Source organism: Podarcis erhardii (genome assembly GCF_964252035.2).
Source record: "Podarcis erhardii genome assembly, chromosome: 9".
Lineage (NCBI taxonomy): Eukaryota > Metazoa > Chordata > Lepidosauria > Squamata > Lacertidae > Podarcis > Podarcis erhardii.
In genome coordinates this window covers 22,724,560-22,747,818 of record NC_138512.1, presented here as the reverse complement: position 1 = coordinate 22,747,818, position 23,259 = coordinate 22,724,560, and the positions used below count along the sequence as shown (strand labels likewise).

Sequence of the window (23,259 nt, the reverse complement as noted above, 5' to 3'; positions counted from 1 at the left end):
GCAAAAGTTGACACTCAAGTAAGCATGTCCTGGACAGTCAATGTTGTGGTGCAGAGCAAAACAAATCACATAGAGAACAATGTCTTCCTATCAGACTTTAACCTTCAGCCTGAATTATCCATTGTCTTGTGGAATTCTGTCAGATCTCGGCTTGCTGATCTGTCTTTCAGAATTTCAGCGCTACAATTCTTTTCCACCTTAAGCAAAACAGTGGATTTTCAATTCTTCCATGAAGTCCATGAAATATAAATACTCAGGAAAACTGCTATCTTATCCCCCTGGCATTGCTCCCTCCAGGGCATTGTAAGAAGATTGTACTGTTGTGGCTCACAGAGCTTTAGCCTTGAAGAGAAAACTCCCTGATGGTATCAAAGCCAGTGACTTTTAAAAGTACTGAGCTCTGTTAAGAATACAACCTCAGACTTCTCTTGAATAATCCTTCTGACCAGCCCTGTAACACATACAATGGGTTCTGGAAATTTAGAATAATTGAAAGGTGGACTGCAGAGACAAAAGGGATCAGAGAGGCCATTTAGGCCTAGCCAGGCCACCCACCCTTTCACAGACTGAATAAACTAGCAAAGAGATATTCACCTAAATTCAATAAGCATGGTATAAAAGCATCACTATTTCTATGCAGTGCTAACAGCAGGTTTGCAAAAGACCATCCAGGCACAAGAGGGAGGTATCAGCAGGAAATGGAAAACCAGGTGGGAGGAGGAAGGGAACGGAGTATCTTGAACACACAGGCTCCATGCTGCAACATTTTGTTGCAGTTCCCACTTGTCCAAACTCTCTATCCTTTCCTAATGCCAAATTTGTGGCCTTTAAGAATAATGGAAAAAGACAAGCAACAGGGTTTGTGATATATACACTTTGGCAAATTTAACATGTCCTTTGCTCTCATTGAGCATGAGAAGGCTACTTCTCTGCCTCTTGATTACAAGTTTAATCTTTGTGTCTGGGGGGGGGAGGTAATATGTGGAAATGACTTGAACGTTCACATATTGCAAAGTCTTGCTCGTTTCCAGCCGTCTGCAATGTTACAAAGGAAATGATAAAGTCTGATTCCCAAAGAAATGTTGGATGACCCTTCTGAGGCATAGCAGACAAGTTTTAGGAGGGCAATCTTTGTTTTAAGACCCAACCCAGAACCCTATTTCTTTTTTTTAAAGGAGCATGAGATATCTGAAGGAGCCTAACATTCCTTCTAGAGACAGATCAGGAACTTAGGCTCACTGGAAGAATACCTGTTTATCAGGAGCGAGGCAGGCACCTATGTTCTTCCCAGGTCTACAGCCTAAGAGTATAATTTAATGGGGTTTTAAAAAATATAGTTCTGTTAAGATTCAGCATTGGGACTGAATATCTAGGATCATGCAGACAAAACCAGATTGAATGGAAAATCCTTTCCCCCACCTTGGAGATGGGTGTTTTAATATTTTTCTTTTGGATGACATTGAGTTGGCTTCTAAAATGCATCTATCTAAAGGGGTTGGAGAACTGCCATTTGATAAGGCAAAAGGGGAACTTACTGGATTACGGTTTTAATGGCAAGAAACACATTTGATTCAGAAGTATGGATTTGCAAGGCAACAACAGCTAATGCTGGTGATGAAAGACAGGAAGAAAACAGAATAGAGAAAAACAATTTACCTCTCTCTGAATCCCGGAAAAGCATGGAAAAACAGAGCAGAAAGAGAGAGTTAGAAAACATTCACACAGACAGCCCCAGTCACTCGATGCTCCTTGCCTGGTTTTCCTTACGAAGGTGCACTGAATCTATTCTGCTTCCATCCAGCCATTATTCTAGGATAATTTTTTTTTTATGACCAAGTCTGTAAAGTATTTTTGGAAACATACAATTGAGGCCAACAGGTATCAGTTGAATTTAGAAGGCCAGCAGCCCAGAAATATCAGCTGTGGAGGATAGGCTTAAAATATCACACACAAATAAGGGAAGCAGTTGGCAGAAGTGTCTACGGAAAGCCAGTCACAACAATCCCTGTGCTTGCAGAAGAAGATTGCATTTAAAGAGACAACATCAAGGAAATCACGGCGTTAACGCTACTGCACAAAGACTGTTTCAGCATTTCGAACGTCCTACGCTTTTTCAAAATTCTCATCCATTTTTTGTTATTTGCATTTCTTTATTTTTCGCTTTGGCTTTGGATGATGAAATAGAATGGTTGGGCTTAAAAAAAAGGATGTAAAATAAAAGATGTAACCTTTATGGACATTTGGGATTATTTAAAAAGAAAAAATAATAATGCAAGGGAAGTTGTATTAGCTGTTATAGCCAGTGAAGAAGAAACATAAATTTAAGTTATATGTAGTGAAGTGCAGTAGCTAACAGTTTCAGCTGGTTCTAATCCTGCTTCTGCCACAAGCTCAGTAATAGCCTAAATAAACCAGGAAGCAGATAGACTAATGGTACGGGCTCAACCCAGGATTGCATTTTGTTTTGCTCTAAAGGGAGGGAGTAAAGCCGTAAAGTCCACTAGAACACATCCCATACATATTATGGTCTACCAAGCCAAGTTTCTTGGCTCAATGTTACATGTGGATATGGAAATTCAAGCTCACACAGCATTAAAAAAAACCCAAGTGTTTAAGACAGCAAGCATAATGGAATTTAAATCAAAACTGGATGAGATATTACTGAGTGCATGGAGTTCACTATTTGCAGAACTATTGCTTCAGGCTCTTGGTAGCATTTCACACGCGGGTAACATAATTTCATTGTTTGATAGTTAGGAAGGCAGAGAGGCAGATGTCTGAAAGATAATGCCACACCAACTGTTTCCAGCTACAGATTTGAAGAATAAATTTAGCGGGGGGGGGGGGGGGGAGTTGACTTAACATCTCCTACTTAAGCCACCTTGAGCATGGCTTAGTATGGAAAGGTGCTATACAAATAAAAAATGTTGCCGCTGCTGCGAAAGTCGCTGTGGCTATTTTACACACCCTTCGCTTGCAATGCTTAAAGAATTGGGGGGGGGGGGATGCCGCAATATCTGCAATGTCCTTTTCAAGCTAAATCCCTATGGATGCTCGAAACCACAGATGGATCTTCCCTGTAGTGGCTAATTAACCTTTAGAACAGTCCTTCTGCTGGCACTTCCAGCATCACCTGTGCATCACCATGGGCTCTTCTGAGGAAGGGTGAATCATAAATAAACAAATATTATTTATTTGCATTAGCTATAAGCCACTGCTTATTTCCAGAACATGTCAAATGTGCAAAACACAACAGTAGAAAGGACACAAGCGAGTTAATGATATACAGTGGTACCTCGGGTTACATGCGCTTCAGGTTACAGGTGCTTCAGGTTACAGACTCCGCTAACCCAGAAATAATACCTCGGGTTAAGAACTTTGCTTGAGGATGAGAACAGAAATCATGCTCCGGCGGTGCGGCGGCAGCAGGAGGCCCCATTAGCTAAAGTGGTGCTTCAGGTTAAGAACAGTTTCAGGTTAAGAACGGACCTCCGGAACAAATTAAGTACTTAACCCGAGGTACCACTGCATAGCACAAAAACATATGGACAAGAAAAGAGAATCAAAGAGCACAACTACAAACTTGTGTCTCTGCAATACTGTATGGAACTCCCTTCTATAATCACAATGGTTATTTCTTCTTCTGAACCTTTGGTCACTTCACTCCAGTTCTATCAGTACCCAAGCCAGGAACAGTCAGACATGTAAAGAATTTGAAGTATCTGCCATAAACAGCGTGCAACAGCACCCTTCTTTTTGTCAACTGGCAAATATTCCATGACATAATTTAGATCCAGACATAAATTAGATCCATAATTTAGATCTAGTCCAGCCTTCTCCATCAGCCCCAGCCTGCAGTCCGAAACATCTGGAGGGAAGAAAGTTGAGAAAAGCTGGGCTACACCATTTCTCCAAAAGAGAATATTCCATTAGCGCAAACTCTGCTCCACTGCTAAATGCTCATCTAAATGCCAGCCTATACCTTTTAGGAACCGAATCCAGATTCTTCAGATCCTCTGATAAGGGGGAAAACCACCGTAAAAACGCACGTTGCCCAACAGTCAATGTAGTGAAGCACATTATGGTGGCGCAGTTCTGTGGGCAGCTCTTTACATGTTTCACAGCATTTCCTTGTGTGCTCCCTATGACCACACCTCCTGTTTCCATTTGCTCCTTGCCTGAAATCAACGTAGCCATTCTAATGTCACCAGCTCCAATGATGCAGCTTGCCTGTTTCTACCAGTTGCTGCTGAAGGCACGTTCATGGTCCATATACAGTGGTACCTTGGGTTACATACGCTTCAGGTTACATACGCTTCAGGTTACACACTCTGCTAACCCAGAAATAGTGCTTCAGGTTAAGAACTTTGCTTCAGGATAAGAACAGAAATCGGGCTCCAGCGACACAGCAGCAGCAGGAGGCCCCATTAGCTAAAGTGGTGCTTCAGGTTAAGAACGGACCTCCAGAACGAATTAAGTACTTAACCCGAGGTACCACTGTATGTATTTAGAGAAAGGCAATGGGTAAAGAAAATGAAAAAAATGCTTGCTCTCCAAATCCCTCCCAATATTTCTCCTGATCCAAGAGAATTTCAGTATTCTTATCTATCTATCTATCTATCTATCTATCTATCTATCTATCTATCTATCTTGCATTCAAGCCATAAACGAAACAACAGAGATGCTCAGAAAACATCAGAACTTCCCCAATGATACCTTAATCTCTAACAGTGCAACCTTAAATATGTTTACTCAGAGGCAAATCCCACTGCGTTCAATGGAGTTAACTGCCACATCAGTGTGCGAAGGGTTGCAGCCATTGATTGAAATCAAAAGCAAATCCTACTGAACTCATTAAGACTTACTTTATGAGTAAATATGCTCTGGATCAGGGTTGAAAAGCTGTTTTGTAACTGCCGGGGATGTTACAGTTTGGAAATTAATCCTATTTCTCTATGTGGTGTCGTGGACTTCTTGCAAATTAATAATTAATTCCACACAAGATAGAAACCCATTCAGCTGGCATACTTTCACAGCTGGATGATCCAGGCTTGGCTGAATGTCTGTGTTTTTCAAGAAATTCCCCTCAAGGCTAAAGTCGAATCGTATATTTTATAGAAGGCAAAAAGTGGGGCTTTCAACTCTGCCTTAATCGTAAATGAACCATGGCTTTTTCAAGACTGTGGAAAAAATACTGAGTGCACTGTGGGAAAAGCATCTAAGCTGTTTTTAGCCCCAAAATGAACAAGCCCCTGTATGGCCAGCAACTGTTTCTTGCATCAAAATATCAAGCTACTAGATCTGAAATGGAAACAGCTGGTGTTGCTGTGGGTGTCTACAGAATCCATGGCTATTTAAAGGACCCTGGTAGGGATAATACTATGGCTTTCATATTTTTATCAGTAATGATTATCTAAAGGAATATTAGGAAATCTCTGGCCCAGATTTTGCTAGGTTACAACCGCCATCAGCACTCACGACTCCCCATGTTGACTGGAGCCGACGGAAATTTCCACAAGTGGGGTTCCCCCTTTCTGCTTAATGGGACCAGAGTTGTGTGGCTGGTCTGAAGAATCCTTAAATCAATGTTTCATAAATAAGTGGCACCTGGAGCTATTGTGCATGAGACAATCCACACAATTCATCAACAAAAGTAGCAAGTGGTCCCCTCTGTCTTGTTCCGCTTTTCCTGGAAAGAGTCAAGGCCACAGGCCAGATAAATCACCAGAGAGAGATCGTTCCAAATCAAAATACAGTGGTACCTCGGTTTAAGAACAGCCCTGTTTACGAACTATTCGGTTTATGAACTCTGCAAAAGTAGTGTCCTGGTTTGCGAACTTTACCTTGGTCTAAGAATGGAATCTGAATGGTGGAAGGGCACTGGCGGCGGGAGGCCTCATTAGGGAAAGCGCGCCTCAGTTTAAGAACAGTTTCGGTTTAAGAACGGGCTTCTGGAACGGATTAAGTTCGTAAACCGAGGTACCACTGTAACGTACAATAAGGAACTGGCTGAATCATTTCCTAATGTTGCCATGGTTTCCCGCCTTCTTCAAGTATGCCAACCCCAACAACAATCCCTTATTAAATTACGGTCAACAACAGTTCCATCAAGGCAGTCCTCACTATCTGTTCTCTCTACAGAATGGGATCTTTTGAGAGAAATTTCTTCTGTAATTTCATATCTGAATTTGCAGCCAAGAAGATCAGAAAAGGGGTATTGGTTACAAGAGCCTGGATATACTTTGTTATGTGTGAACATGTTTTGTAATTTTGTATGTGATATTTCATGATGAATCATGGAAAGAGACACAGGATACAGGAATGCTAAGCACGGCAACCAAAACCATTTGAGGCAAACCTTAACTACTGGCTTTTCGTTTGTTTAAAGAAAAAGCTCTGGCAATTGGAGACATAGAGAAGTTAAACAGAAAAGCGATTTATTTTAAGAACAAAATTGATAAAAGAAAAGATGTTGCAAGAGATGTCTCTCAAAAAATTGTGGATGTTACAAGCTTCTAAACAAGGTGGTAAACACACAGCTTCTTTTCACTTCGGTTTCTTAAGCTAACCGTATAGTCTTTTTTTTTTTCTCTCTCATTCTTTTTTATTAGTTATTTCCAAAAAGAACACAAGGTAACACACAAATACAAAGAAAATACACAAAAAAGAAAAATTAAAAATAATAAACAACAATTATCATTTCCATATCATCCATATAACATAGTCGTCTCTTACGGGACTTCCTTCAGCCTGTCCGTAAATCATTCAAAGCAATAAATAAAATTACACATTTCATTACTTATATTGTCATTATACCGATTCCTAATTCCTGTTTGCTTTGCACAATAACTCTTAGTCTTTCACAGTGCTTCTCTAAATCCCTTTAGCGTTATTTGCCCTTCACTAATACATTCCAGATAATCTACATACTTTTCCCAATCTTTGGTGAACACTTGGTCTCTTATGTATCTAACTTTTCCTGTTAATCTATCCAACTCTGCGTAATCCAACAACTTAGATCTCCACTCCTCCACCGTTGGGGTTTCCCGTAGTTTCCACCCTTGCTGCCGTAACCGCATAGTATACCAATCTGCGATCTTCCTTTTTTATCTCTTGTCCTAATATCCCTAGAAGAAAGATTTCTGGTTTCTTTATGAACGTGTACTTTAATATCTTCTTCAATTAAGTGTGTACTTTCTCCCAAAATTGTTTCACCCTTCTGCACTCCCACCACATATGGTAGAAGGAGCCCTCTATGTCTTTACATCTCCAGCACTTATTATCCACCTTATACATTTTTGATAATTTCATGGGTGTCAAGTACCACCTATAGAACATCTTCATGACGTTTTCCCTTATCGAAGTACACGCCGTAAAGTTTACCCCCTCCTTCCAAAGTTTCTCCCAATCCTCAAACTGTATACTATGACCTATATCCCTTGACCAATGGATCATCACCGATTTGACTTCCTCATCGCCTAAATTCCAGTCCAACAACATCCTATATATCTTAGATATAATTTTCACTTTATTATTTATTATTTCTGTCTGGAATTTTGAGTCTTTATCTGCATAACCTCTTTCTTTGATATCTTTACTAAACATCTGATTCACCTGATGGTGATGTAGCCAGTCGTAAACATGTTCCTTTGTTTGCTCATATGGTTTTAACTTCCATTTCCCTTCCACCTTAGTTAGTAGCTGATCATAAGTTGCCCAATTGCTTCTCATATTAGTGGTTTTTATGCTCATTACTTCGAGAGGTGAAAGCCAATGTGGTGTTTTCGGCTCTAACAGATTTTGATATCTTTCCCAAACTTCGATTAGCGGCCCTCTAAAAATGTGATTTGCAAACCCCTTGTGTACTTTCCTTTTGTTCTTCCATAAATACGCGTGCCAGCCGAATCTATTATCGAAGCCCTCTAAGTCGAGCAGCTCCGTATTCACCAATTTTACCCATTCTTTTATCCAACATAGGCATGATGCCTCATAGTACAGTTTCAGATCCGGCAGGGCAAAGCCCCCTCTTTCCTTTACATCTGTAAGTAATTTGAACTGAATTCTGGGTTTTTTGCCCTGCCATATGAATCTTGAGACTATCCTTTGCCATTCCTTAAAGATTCGACTCCCTTTGATTATAGGGATGGTCTGGAATAGAAACAACAACCTTGATAAGACATTCATCTTGATTACATTAATCCTTCCCCAGAGTGACAATTTTAGCCCTCCCCATTTCTCTAAATCTTTCTTTATTTCCTTCCACATCGGCACATAATTATTTTTGAATAAGTCTATGATTTTGGGTGTTAACCAGATGCCGAGATATTTGACTTTTTTGACCATCTCTATCTGCGATTGTTGTTGGATTGTTTCAATTATCTTTGGGTCCACGTTTTTTCCTATCATTTTCGTTTTTGTCTTGTTTAATTTGAAGCCTGCCACTTCTCCAAATTGTTCTATTTCCTTTAATATTTCCCCTATTGCCGTTGCTGGTTCTTCTGTCATTATTACTAAGTCGTCGGCGAAGGCTTTGGTCTTATAAACATTCTGTCCTACTGATACTCCTTTTATATTCTCGTTTTGTCTTATTGAGTTCATAAGGACTTCTAACACAGTTATAAATAGTAACGGAGAAAGCGGACATCCTTGTCTCGTTCCCTTCTGTATCCTTATCTCCTCCGTCACCATATTGTTTATGATCAATTTGGCCTTCTGCTCTGTGTATATTGCTTTTACCCCATTAAAGAAATCGTTACCCACATCCATGTGTTCTAAGTTCTTCAACATAAAGTTCCATATCACGTTATCAAATGCCTTCTCGGCATCTACAAACACCATTATAGCTTGTTTGTCAATCCTAACAGACAGGTATTCTAGTATATTAATTATATTTCTTGTGTTATCTCTCATCTGCCGACCTGGCAGGAATCCCGCCTGATCCCTGTGAATAATTTCTGATAGCAAAATCTTCAGCCTTCTTGCCAGAATTCCTGCAAATATCTTATAATCTGTGTTTAGGAGTGAAATTGGTCTGTAATTTTTAACCTGGGTTGGATCTGCATCCTGTTTGGGGATAAACGTAATATATGCCTCTTTCCAGGTCTCTGGGGTTTCTCTTTTCTTTAAGATATTATTCATAATCGTTTTTAGAGGTCCCACCAAAATAGATTTCATTTCTTTGTAGTAGCCGGCTGTGAATCCGTCAGGGCCTGGTGCCTTACCCCTCTTTAAATCTTTAATTGCCTCCTCTATTTCCTCATTTCCAATTGGTGTATTCAAACGTTGCTTTCCCTCTATTGAGATTTTTTGCACCCTTTTATCCTTCAAGAATCTCTCTATCCTCCTTAAACCAACTTTCTCTTGATCTTTATACCGTATAGTCTTAATGAGTTCAGTAGGATTTGGTGCTACAGCTTAGGTCTTAATCTTCTTCTTTGGCGATCAATCCGAGCAAGTTTGTCTTCCATGAACACAATCTTAACAGTGAGTCTGTAAGTGACTGTGGAGGCCAGTTCTGGATCCACACTTCCTTCACAGTGAGGACATAGGTTTCCGGGCAGGAGTTGATCACAGTGAGGGTTTGCCAAACGTGCCTTCCTCTTAGCATGTTTCTACATTTTGTCCTGAGTTTGAGTGTCTTCAAAGCCCATGACACCTTTGGTAAAGACAGTTCGCCAATTGGAGCGCTTGCAGGCCAGTGTTTCCCAATTGTCAGCGATTATACTACATTTTAAAAAGATTTGCCTTGAGAGAGTCTTTAACCTTCTTTTGTTGACCGCCAGCATTACACTTGCCATTTTTAACTGAGAATAGAGTAGTCGCTTTGGAAGACGATAATCAGGCACCCGCACAATATGACCAGTCCAGCAAAGTTGATGTTGAAGAATAATTGCTTCAACACTGGTGATCTTTGCTTCTGCCAGTACAACGGCATTAGTTCGCCTGTCTTCCCAAGTGATGTGTAAAATTTTTCAGAGACACTGTTGATGGAATTTTTTGAGGAGTTGGAGATTGAGTTTAGAAGTGGTCCATGTTTCGCAAGGGTACAGTAAGGTGGGTAGTACAATAGCTTTGTAAACAAGCATTTTGGTTTCCCTGCAAATGTCCCGGTCCTCAAACACTCTGCTCTTCAATTGGGAGAAAGCCGCACTCGCAGAGCTCAGGTGATGCTGGATTTCAGCATCAATGTCGGCCCTTGTGGAAAGATAACTGCCTAGGTAGGAGAAGTAACCGACATTTTCCAACGTTATACCACTGAGTTGGATTTGCGGCACTGCAGAGGGGTTGTTTTGTGCTTGTTGGTGCAGCACTTTGGGTTTTTAGATTTTGAGCGATAGGCCAAGCTTTTCGTAAGCTTCTGCGAAGATATTTAGGTCTTAATACTTGGGTTCTTAAACAAGGTGGTATTTTCTGTCAGTTTCCCTGCCTTCTATAAAGCACACTCCTGAACCTTCTCTAGTATTATAACAGACCAGGGGTTCACCACACCCCTTCCTAACTGGTTTGGGATCCTTTTCTTTCCAGAAGTTCTATCCCTTTCTTATTGAATTGAGACCCAAGTAGAGTTTCCCTACTAACTCTACTTCCCCTGTCCCCAATTCAGCTTCCCAGTTTTTCTCTTGCCTGTATATTCCTAAAAAGACACTAATTACTGCATTTCAGACTAAGCTCAGAGACTTCCTTATCTGGCTATATTTTCCTCAGACTGGATTTTACACTTACACACACACACACACACACACACACACACACACACCAGGAGCTATCTTTGGTGATCACTTGTAGCTGAGTAAGATTGCCTTCCATAAACACGGTTTTAACAATGAGTCCGTAAGTGACTGTGGAGGCCAATTCTGGATCCACACGTCCTTCCACAGTGGGGAGATTGGTTTCCGGGCAGGAGCTGATCACAGTGTGGATTTGCCAAGCGTGCCTTCCTCTAGCACGTTTCTCCCTTGCGTCCTGAGTTCGAGTGTTTTCAAAGCCCATGACACCTTTGGTAAAGGCTGTTCTCCAACTGGAGCGCTCGCAGGCCAGTGTTTCCCATTTGTTGGTGTTTATACTACTTTTTTTTAGATCTGCCCTGAGACAGTCTTTAAACCTCTTTTGTTGACCGCCAGCATTACGCTTTCCATTTTAAAGTTTGGAATAGAGTAGTTGCTTTGGAAGACGATCATCAGGCATCCGCACAACATGACCAGTCCAAAGAAGTTGATGTTGAAGAATGAGCTACCGGTATATCCTTATCCAGCTGAACACCCAACTCTGCTTTTCTTTTTCCTTCCCAAAGTGCTGCCTCCATCCCACTCTGGCTAGCGGTACTCGCAGCCAAGCAGAGAGAGGCTCCAGTCCAGCACTGCATCGCCAAACTCTGGTCTAGCTATATTCTACTATTGTGTAGAGTATTTATATATATATATATTCAGTTTTGGAGACAAAGTCTTAACACACTGCTTTTGATGTCAAGTATAGATGGTTGTTGAAAGGATATTACACATTTTTTTCCCAGCTGAGGTGCAGTCAGAAGCTAGAGGGGGCTCCAATGAACAGCCTGGCCCTCTCTGTCTTTAAAAAGCGCCTGGAACAATGAACTACATTTGATGGAAATTAGGGGCCTTTTAAAAACAAGTATTTTAAGAGTGACAACTCTTTTGAAGATTTATCAGATCAGGTCTGCAGGCAGTGGGTTACGTCTTGACCACGTGAAGATGGTCAAGGAGGCCATAGACCAGGGGTCAGTAAACTTTTTCAGCAGGGGGCCGGTCCACTGTCCCTCAGACCTTGTCGGGGGCCGGACTATCTAATCTATCATCTCTCTATATCTATCTATCTATCTATCTATCTATCTATCTATCTAAATGAACGAATTTCTATGCCCCACAAATAACCCAGAGATGCATTTTAAATAAAAGGACACATTCTACTCATGTAAAAACACACCGATTCCCGGTCTGTCCGCGGGCCAGATTTAAAAGGCGATTGGGCCGGATCCAGCCCCCGGGCCTTAGTTTGCCTACCCATGCCATAGACCCTTTGGCTCTGATATATTGAAATTATTTATACAAAATTTTATATGCTACTTGTTCAGTCCTGAGGGCTCCTAGAAAGCAGCTTACAATCAAATGTTAAAAATGCAAAGCAGTTCATCTACCTATCTGATTTATATCACAACCTTCCCCAAAAGGATCTCAATAGTATATGGGAGAGGCAGTAATTACACACACACACACACACACACACACACACACACACACACACACAACTTTTAAAAAAATTATCTGGCTCATTTACATATAAGACAAGCCACAAGAGCTCTGGAACAAGCCTTTAAAACTAAAATGGGACAATTTATTCAGCCCATGATATGGGTATAGTAAATCTGGATCACTGCCTCTATCAATAACTTAAAATTAGCACCAGGGCCCAGGATATTCAGCATTTTATCCAACATAAATTGTAGCTTTCATTTTATTACCACACCCGGACTGGAATAAAATTCAATTTAATGGAATTAAAAATAATCTGTACCAGTCCCATAGTGGGTTTTAAGATCTAACTGAAATATCCACTGTGCCCAAACATTAATTTATGTTACAAATTTTAAATGTCCGTTTGGCAATTTTCATTAAATCTTGCCTGGTTGCAATAGTAAAATGATTCTAGAGTTGGGGTTATTGTTGACCATAAATTGCATGTACAGTTTCAAATCAATGTGCACGTTCCACAAATACAGCACAGGGATTAAGTTAGGGAAAGGAAAGCACATTCCCTTTCCAGAGTAAATAATTTATTATTATTTCGCCTCCCAAGAAATGCTTCAGGAATGAATAATAAAAAAGCCCATCTTCTCCCAGTTGTTAAAATTATGTTAATGTTGAAGTAACTACTATAAATACGTAATTAAAGCCATTGCTCTAAGATATGCCGTTTGCTGTGGGTTTTATTGCAGTAGAACAAAAAACTCAGCAGCACTTAATATTCTTTTATGCTCAGAAAACAAATATATAAGCAGAGACAACAGGCAATCCAAACAGCTTTCCCCCAACAAATGTCACACTCCAAGTTGAAGAATGAATGTGCTGAGTGATTAGAAAGAAAAGCAGAAGATTGATGGGTTTTTCCTCTCTTCCATTCCCTCTCCAACAGCTTAATAAAGATTCCTAGCAGCCATACATCAGCTAATAAGTCAATAAACTCCCTAGTTACACATTCTTCAGCAGGATTAAGAAAGCAGAAATTCCTCACTGATCAAAATGAATCCAAAAACCTTTCAATCATGAACTTTCTCGTGTCAAAGGAAAGCTGCCCTGTTTACCTATGTATATACATATGTATGTAAATACTAAAGCTGATAATCTTCATCATTAAATATACATTAGAAATATAAATCGAAGGAACAATAAAGTTATTCCACCTCTTGAAAGAGCAAGTTCTCTTACATGCTTATCAAATAAGAGATGATTATGAATGAAAAATAAGCAGTAAATCTCTAATGGTAAAGATAGGTTTCATCCCAACAATTATATCTGCCATGAGCACAAGTAGCTGCCAATTTGCACTATCACCAGAAAGTCATTGTGAACTTGGCAATTCATTGTGTTTTCTCCCCCTACCCCATTACATGCACGGTTGCGATCGAGAACAAATTACGTCCGAGCTTACAAAACTGCCAATTTAGGCAAGTCGATATAAGAGGGCTTAGTAATTGCAGCCAACGAACGGCAGGTATTTGGGCGACTTGAACAGTGAACAATAAGAGCAGCTGAACATCAGACGGGTCTCGTCGTCAGCTAACAGTCCGTCAGTTTACAGCCATGTCCTGAAAGCAGAAACGGCGAATAAACTGTACTTACAGTGCAAGTCCCATCTGGCCATTACAGCTGCGATTCTGATATTAAGTTGTCGTTCTTGGAAAACAAGAGGCTCAACCTGCCCTAAGAAGCTGCTTGCCTGCCCTCAATCTTTAACCTAAAGAATCTCTGCCCTGAATCTGCACAGAGAAGACGAGCGCTACTGAAGACAAAAGGCTACTTCCTCCTGCTTATACTGTATGCATCTGTAGTAATCAGACGGGGTGCGCGGGGAGCGGTCCCCTTTTTAAGTTCCTTACCTTATTCCTTCTTGCAGCAGAGAGGGCTTTTTAATGCCTGGCATGTCAAGCTGACCAGGCAGCCCCCAACACTCCCCGATTCCCCATTTGCACAGGCATCGGCAGGGCGAAGTGCTCTCTAAGCTCAGCTATATGCATGCTCTTGCTTCGGCGACATGCGTTGAATACCCGTGGGGGGGCAGCAGCTCATTCATTTTGCATCAAGTTGGAGCAGACCCTCTCAGCTGCAACTCTCCTCCGTGAGATGCCCTCCCTCGTTCCTTCTTTCCTGTCCTCGCTCAGTCAGCCCAGCTGTGTGATTGGATGCAGCTGTGAAGGGGGGGGGTTCTGCTCTCCTCTCAGCCTTGCTCCCCCCACCCCGTTTTTGAGTACTTTTTTTTATATTCCGTGCAATGAGCCCCTCCCATCACCTCCCTAACAGATCTATGCTACTACAGATGATCCTCCTTTCGGCAGCTAAACGGAACCACCAAGCTTCCGATACCGATGTCAAAAGTGTGCAGAAGAAATTGTACGCCTGCTGCACAATAAACGGAAAATAGTGCAGAAAAACAACAACGGGCCCTCTGTTTTGGTTGCTGGAGCCAACGCCGGATGTTTTGCTAATGTTTCTGTTGTTAAGGGCTTGCCTCAAAAGGTAGGGGAGAAAGGTTCAGTCGGCAGAGCGTGAGACTCTCAATCTCAGGATTGTGAATTTGAGCCCAACATCGGGCAAAATTCCTGCACTGAAGATGGTTGGAGTAGATGAGTCTTGTGGTCCCTTCCTACTCTACGATTCTATGGAATAAAAATTACTCAAACTGTTTGCATCTCACTTTTCAGAAGAGAATATACTTAAACCGGGTTGCAAAAAGGTATACCTAAGATTGCATAAAGTACACACCTGCAGTTTGTTTGTTTTCTAAAGTATTAGTTCTCTCCTTCCAGCGCGGTAAAAAGGTAAAGGTAAAGGACCCCTGACAATTAAGTCCAGTTGCGGACGACTATGGGGTTGCGGCGCTCATCTCGCTTTACAGGCCGAGGAGCCTGTGTACAGCTTCTGGGTCATGTAGCCAGCATGATTAAGCCGCTTCGGGCGCAATGGAACACTGAAAACAGAGCAGTGCATGGAAACGCTGTTTACCCTCCTGCCAGAGTGGTACCTATTTGTGTACTTGCACTTTTTGGCATGCTTTCAAACTGCTGGGTTGGCAGGAGCTGGGACCGAGCAACGGGAGCTCACCCCATCGCGGGGATTTGAACCGCTGACCTTCTGATCAGCAAGTCCAAGAGACTCAGTGGTTTAGACCACAGCACCACCCACGTCCCCTTTCCAGCGCTTTATACTACATAATTTCGAAGATACAAATGGTTCACTACTGTTCAGGGCCAAAGCCTAGCAACCCCCCATGAAGAATTGCCTGGCTTAAGATAATAAGTGTGCTCTGAGAAACTCTTTCTGGAGGAGAGATTCTCATTGAACTGTTTCTCTTCATTTCTGTCACTGTTAAAACAGATCTACTGTTTAACAAATGAGAGCCTGCCTGCCTGCTGCTGAAAAACAAACCTTTATTAATGTACAGTTACGCGGATTGCTGACCTGAATGCGCTATAAACATTGTTTGCAATCCCAGACATTGCAATCCAACAAACAACAAAAGAGCCCCACTGCAAGAATGGCTGTCATTATAAGATTTTTGTGTTGCCGCAGATTCAGTACGAGATGTCCATCTCATGCCAAATAGGGCCTTTGTTTTCAACTGTAAACTTTCACTTCCATTGCCTATCCTACTGCCACAGTCCTTGGCTAGAGTTGGCTTTATAGATGCTCCTAAAGTCCTTCACAAATCTTGAATCCCCTCCAAGTCTTACAAGGCTGCTAAACAGGCTTGTTAATATTCCTCTTGCGTTTCTTCCCTTAAGCCAGAAAGCAACAGTGACATGTGTTAAACATACTAATTTTAACTCTCAAACTAGCTGTGTAGGGACACCACTGACTCAAGAGGAGTCCCATTTATTTTTCAGTGTACAGTGATACCTTGGAAGTCGAACGGAATCTGTTCCGGAACTTCCAAAATGTCCGGAAACCCAAGGTGCGGCTTCTGATTGGCTGCGGGAAGCTCCTGCAGCCAATCGGAAGCCGTGTCGGAGGTTCGGCTTCCAAAGAACGTTTGCAGACTGGAACACTCATTTCCGGGTTTGTGGCATTTGGGAGCCAAAATGTTTGACTCGCAAGGCGTTTGGGATCCACGGTACGACTGTATTAGACTGTGTAGTATTACATGCAAACATCAGCGGCCAGCTATGGCCTATTGGTCTGATTGGGACCCACGGCTGGGCCTAAGCATCTATTCCTGGGATGGAAAAGCAAATGTGGGCCACAGACATAATGTAATTGTGACATACTGTAAGTGCACCAAGTGGTTGCCTGCATCTACGGAAGACCACTTCCTTCAACTGAAAGGTGATATGGCCTTCATTGTACACAGCCTTTTGTGTGGAGCAGCCATGTTGCATTAGGAACATATAAGAGGAGCGCGCTCCCACCCAAACACCATGGAAACATGAACCCCAACTTGAGGAAGAATCAAACCCTATCCATGGCTATTAGCTAGTAATAAAATCCAAATTTCAGCGTGATCCATGGCCCTGCAGCCACAGGTGTTGTAGGGCGATGTATGGATGGACAGTTATCTTGGTAACTTGTAACAAAAAGAATGTCTTGAAAACCAAGCAAAAAGACCCCATGAGGGTTTTTATTTATTTGTTTGTTTGTTTATTTTTTAAAAAGAAAACTTAAGTTGTTTTTTTATTGCATTCCCCAACAAAAGCAATCTTCAGCAAAAAATTGGGAAATATGTCTTATACCTATAAAACATCAAAACCTATTATGTACAGTGAGGGGGAAAAGTATTTGATCCCGTTTGCCCTCTGACAGCTACAATAAACCATTAGAATTATGGACTGGTCATTTCTTCATCAGAGGGCAAACGGGCAAATATAGCAGGGGATCAAATACCCCCCCCACTGTATTATAATCCCACCCATGTAAACCACAGGCCAGGCCTTTCCCCAAGGGTCCTCTGACTCCTCTGGAGGGACTTTTCAGGAGGCATGGAGGCTGGAGTGAGAGAAGGAAGCAAGGAACTCACTGCGTAACTGGCTTCTGCTTGCACAATCCCTGGATCCAAGCTACTTGGGGCAGAGGAATGGGCAAGTATTGTTCTTTTATTAATTAGCTAAGGGCCTATGAGTATGGCGGGCTGTGAATACTGAATCTCCAACATTTCTAACCTCCCACTCCTCTGCCTCTATTCAGTCTCCTCGTCCTGCCTATCATCCAGTAGATCTCATCAAGTCTGAAATCTACAAACAGAGACAAAGGAACCCTTGTTGCAACAAGGGAATTGTTCAGTGTCTTTGCACCTGACTTGTTTGATCACACGGAACTTTCAACAGTGATATCTGACTTTTTCTGCTCAGTAGTTCAAAACACTGAGCTCCTTACACGGCGTGTTTAGGTTTAGAGATGAATTAATGTAGAAAAGGCCACGATTTCTCCTTTGATAAGCTTCTGCAGGGTTCTCCAGTATCACAGTGGGTCTTTGTTACTTTTGCAAGTAAGTTGGCTACCCAAGTGTAAGTTGGCTACCCACTGGCTCACTGGTAGATGTCACAGCCTGAATTGTAAGAGAGGAAGACATGAGCCATGCAGTTGGCACACTGGGGGAAACTGGAAAATCTCCATGGTCAGAAGCAGAGGCCAAGAACCAAAAAATCTGGCTGGTCACTGATGGGAAAAGAGACATGACCGAATGGAAGCTTTTTCTGATCCCAGTGCTTTTCTTCAATGGAAATACTATGTTTTGACTCAAAGCATGAGTGAAGGGACTTGTTTTGCATCAATAAAATAACTTGAGGATTGAACACAGCAGGTGAACCCCCTACTGAAATTATCCTTCAGACCATGTTTACTGTACCATTTAAATAGTCAGATGAGTGTATGTGTTTTAAGGGACTCTGATGCATAAAGATGGATGGTATTTCATTAGGCAATCTTGTATGAGATATATAATGCAGGCCATTTTTTCAGGTTCACTAAAACACAACATTATTCATGCAGAAATCATTTGTGACTCATAGAATTGTTATTTTTTTTGCCATCTAGCTAATGCATCAACTTAAGTCATTTGAATTTTTATGCTGAGAAATTAAAAACTGAAATGAGACTTTAAGTACACGCACACAGACAACTCCAGTCATCAAATGCAATTCAAGAAAGAGATTTGTTGCCAGAGGGCACATCGCGTTGAATAGCATGAAGCATCAAAAGTCCCTCCCCTTGTGGAAGCTCAGTTATGGAAATGGGCCGACACATAATCCTCACGATTATGAGCCTGGAGTTAGAACATGTACCTATCTTTCAAAAACGTAGCACTAGAAAACAATCTTCTAACAATAATCCAGATCTCCTACTGTATGCATTCATCATATAAATGCTTTAAACGTCTTAAGCATAACAGACATTCAAAGGAATTCAAGGGCATCCATTATTTAAATATATGAATGCATAAAAAGAAGACTGAAGCATCATGCTCTTGTTATATGTATGTGTTTCATATGTGTGGCCAAACTGGGTGGCTTCCAGCACATATAAATGCATTATAAAACATCAAACGTTAAAAACTTCCCTTAACAGGGCTGCCTTCAGATGTCTTCTAAAAGTCAGATAGTTGTTTATTTCCTGGACATCTGATGGGAGGGCGTTCCACAAGGCGGGCGCCCCTACCGAAAAGGCCCTCTGCCTGGTTCTTTATAATCTCACTTCACGCAGTGAGGGAACCGCCAGAAGGCGCACGGTGCTGGACCTCAGTGTCCGGGCTGAACAATGGGGGTGGAGAAGCTCCTTCAGGTATACTGGGCCAAGGCCGTTTAGGGCTTTAAAGGTCACCACCAACCCTCTGAACTGTGCTCGGGAATGTAGTGGGAGCCAGTGTAGATCCCTTAAGACTGGTGTTATATGGTCCCGGCGGCCACTGCCAGTCACCAGTATAGCTGCTGCGTTCTGGATTACAGTGGTACCTCGGGTTACAGACACTTCGGGTTACAGACTCTGCTAACCCAGAAATAGTACCTTGGGTTAAGAACTTTGTTTCAGGATGAGAACAGAAATTGTGCGGCGGTGGTGCGGCGGCAGCGGGAGGCCCCATTAGCTAAAGTGGTGCTTCAGCTTAAGAACAGTTTCAGGTTAAGAACGGACCTCCAGAACGAATTAAGTTCTTAACCCTAGGTACCACTGTAGTTGCAGTTTCCGAGTCACCTTCAAAGGTAGCCCCACGTAGAGCGCCTTGCAGGAGTCCAAGCAGCGCACTCTGGTGAGACAGTGCACAAGCAGGTAGAGTCTCAGCCGGTGAAGCATATGGAGCTGCTAGACAGCCGCCCTACCCTGGATACAGAATTGACCTGCACCTCCATGGACAGCAGTGCATCCAAAATGACACTTAGGCTGTGCACCTGGTCCTTCAGGGGCACAGTTACCCCATTCAAGACCAGGGGATCCTCCACACCTGGATGTATTTTGATACTGTGTTTCTAGCAACACCATTATGTCTTAACTCATACTTTTCATCAGTGTTTGAAATCCAGGGTGTACATTATTTTCTCACCCCACTGTCTTTTATTGTTTACAGTTGTTTTCAAATTATTGTGTAGTGTGTTTTTAATATTTTGTTGCAATCTACACAGGGAATGTTTACTTCTGCGCAGTCGCATGAATCTAAGAAGTGACTATGAAGATGTATGGCAAGACACAGTAAAACTAACCATGCCTGGGGAGTCATTAAAAATTGGGATAATCATAATTTTGGAGAGAGAACCTCACCCCACCCCCTGAGAGTAACACACTCATCTAGTCATCTGTGGTGTATAAGAATTATCTGTAGGTGAATAAGCAAGGAAGCACTCATAAAAGTGGAAATGTATATTTTTGCCTTTATCTCAGCTTTCTTAAGTGCCATAAATCCTATACTCTTTTAAAATGTGGCTCTTTTCTGAGGGGGGCGGGTTTGTTGTTTTTAATCTGTTTATATATGTTGTGATTTTTTCTGAGAACCGCTCTGAGGCCTCTGGGTATAGGGCGGTATATAAAATCAATAACTAATAATAATAACAAATGGCTACATAGGCAGGAATGGACATGGACATGACATTTCGTGAAAGCTTTTCCTAGGCTTCTTATAGCTGGAGCTCAAATACCGGATTATAAAAACAACAGAAAGCATTTGTAGGCAACTGCATGTTTCAGGTATAGTAAGTTCAAATAACAGAGATTCCACAGCTGGGAAAAGAGAGTGAAGGCCAGAGCTAGCCATGCCATGTGGTCTTTTAAAGAAATATATCCCACTGTTATGCAAGGGACAGATAAAGGCAGGAATTGGCACTGCACTGTAAAATTTCTTGACGTATTGGCCCTAGCAGTGGGGTAACAACACTTGGACCTGCTTCAGGCTGCAAACGTCTTGGGCCAGCACTGGTGATGATGTGAATCATGGCAGAAGCAGACTAGAATCATAGAATCATAGAATCATAGAGTTGGAAGAGACCACAAGGGCCATCGAGTCCAACCCCCTGCCAAGCAGGAAACACCATCAGAGCACTCCTGACATATGGTTGTCAAGCCTCTGCTTAAAGACCTCCAAAGAAGGAGACTCCACCACACTCCTTGGCAGCAAATTCCACTGTCGAACAGCTCTTACTGTCAGGAAGTTCTTCCTAATGTTTAGGTGGAATCTTTTTTCTTGTAGTTTGGAACCATTGCTCCGTGTCCGCTTCTCTGGAGCAGCAGAAAACAACCTTTCTCCCTCCTCTATGTGACATCCTTTTATATATTTGAACATGGCTATCATATCACCCCTTAACCTCCTCTTCTCCAGGCTAAACACGCCCAGCTCCCTTAGCCGTTCCTCATAAGGCATCGTTTCCAGGCCTTTGACCATTTTGGTTGCCCTCCTCTGGACACGTTCCAGTTTGTCAGTGTCTTTCTTGAACTGTGGTGCCCAGAACTGGACACAGTACTCCAGGTGAGGTCTGACCAGAGCAGAATACAGTGGCACTATTACTTCCCTTGATCTAGATGCTATACTCCTATTGATGCAGCCCAGAACTGCATTGGCTTTTTTAGCTGCCGCGTCACACTGTTGGCTCATGTCAAGTTTGTGGTCAACCAAGACTCCTAGATCCTTTTCACATGTACTGCTCTCAAGCCAGGTGTCACCCATCTTGTATCTGTGCCTCTCATTTTTTTTGCCCAAGTGCAATACTTTACATTTCTCCCTGTTAAAATTCATCTTGTTTGTTTTGGCCCAGTTCTCTAATCTGTCAAGGTCGTTTTGAAGTGTGATCCTGTCCTCTGGGGTGTTAGCCACCCCTCCCAGTTTGGTGTCATCTGCAAATTTGATCAGGATGCCCTTGAGTCCATCATCCAAGTCGTTGATAAAGATGTTGAATAAGACCGGCCCCAAGACAGAACCCTGTGGCACCCCACTAGTCACTCTTCTCCAGGATGAAGAGGAACCATTGATGAGCACCCTTTGGGTTCGGTCAGTCAGCCAGTTACAAATCCACTGAGTGGTAGCATAGTCAAGACCGCATTTTACCAGCTTCTTTACAAGAATATCATGGGGCACCTTGTCAAATGCCTTGCTGAAATCAAGGTAGGCTACATCCACTGCGTTCCCTTCATCTACCAGGCTTGTAATTCTGTCAAAAAACGAGATCAGGTTAGTCTGACATGACTTATTTTTCAGAAATCCATGCTGACTATTGGTGATCACAGCATTCCTTTCTAGGTGCTCACAGACTGTTTGCTTAATGATCTGCTCCAGAATCTTCCCTGGTATTGATGTCAGACTGACTGGGCGGTAATTATTTGGGTCCTCTCTTTTCCCCTTTTTGAAAATAGGGACAACATTTGCCCTCCTCCAGTCTGCCGGGACTTCGCCTGTTCTCCAGGAATTCTCAAAGATGACTGCCAGTGGTTCTGAGATCACATCTGCCAGTTCTTTTAATACTCTTGGATGCAGTTCATCTGGCCCTGGAGACTTGAATACATCTAAACTAGCCAAGTATTCTTGTACTATCTCCTTAGTTATTCTGGGCGGTGTTTCCTCTGCTGAATCATTTGCTCCAAATTCTTCAGGTCGGGCATTGTTTTCTTTATCGGAGAAGACTGAGGTAAAGAAGGCATTGAGGAGTTCAGCCCTTTCTGTGTCCCCTGTTTGCATTTCACCATCTTCTCCTCTGAGTGACCCCACTGTTTCTTTGTTCTTCCTTTTGCTACGAACATACCCATAAAAGCCATTTTTGTTGCTTTTAACCTCTCTAGCAAGCCTGAGTTCATTCTGTGCTTTAGCTTTTCTGACTTTGTGTCTACACGTGCTGGCTATTTGTTTGAATTCCTCTTTGGTGGTTTCCCCCCTTTTCCATTTTTTGTACACATCCTTTTTTAATCTTAGCTCAGTTAAAAGTTCTTTAGATAGCCACCCTGGCTTCTTTAGGCACCTTCCATGTTTCCGTCTCATTGGTATTGCCTGAAGTTGTGCTTTTACTATCTCCCTCTTAACAAACTCCCAGCCATCATGAACTCCCTTTCCCTTTAGTATTACTGTCCATGGGATCTCACCCAGCACTTCCCTAAGTTTTATGAAGTCGGCTTTCTTAAAGTCAAGAAATTGAGTCCTAGTATGCTTGGCTGCTCCTTTCCGCTGTATAGTAAACTTCAGAAGAGCATGATCACTCGCGCCTAATGATCCTTCCACTTCTACCCCACTAACCAGGTCATCAACATTGGTTAGGACCAGATCTAAAATGGCTGTTCCTCTTGTTGCTTCTCCCACTTTCTGGACAACAAAGTTGTCTGCAAGGCCAGTGAGGAATCTGTTTGACCTTATGCTCTTGGCTGAGTTTGACATCCAGCAAATATCCGGGTAATTGAAGTCCCCCATTACTACTATCTCCCTTCCTTTTGCATGCTTGGCCATCTGTTCCAGGAAGGCATCATCTATGTCCTCCGTTTGGCTTGGGGATCTATAGTAAACTCCCACAATGAGGTCCCTGTTATTCTTCTCTCCCTTAATTTTGACCCAAATGCTCTCACTTTGGCTTTGAGGTTC

The 23,259-nt window shown here is 42.2% G+C and overlaps 1 protein-coding gene across 11 annotated transcripts in view; it reads right to left on the bottom strand.

The window, feature by feature from the left end:
• Window positions 1–23,259, bottom strand: part of APBB2 (amyloid beta precursor protein binding family B member 2) — a 173,252-nt gene that overhangs the window by 17,671 nt on the left and 132,322 nt on the right. The window contains exon 1 of one of the 11 annotated variants that reach the window (XM_081875754.1): window positions 14,111–14,427. The exons of 8 other annotated variants lie outside the window; for them this stretch is intronic. In XM_081875754.1, coding sequence (XP_081731880.1) covers window positions 14,111–14,154 — 44 coding nt within the window. In that variant the 5' untranslated portion in view covers window positions 14,155–14,427. Of the gene's footprint in view, window positions 1–1,656; window positions 2,161–13,853; window positions 13,933–14,110; window positions 14,428–23,259 lie in introns of those variants that run through there. 2 more of the 11 variants (XM_081875745.1, XM_081875746.1) reach the window with 2 other exon arrangements.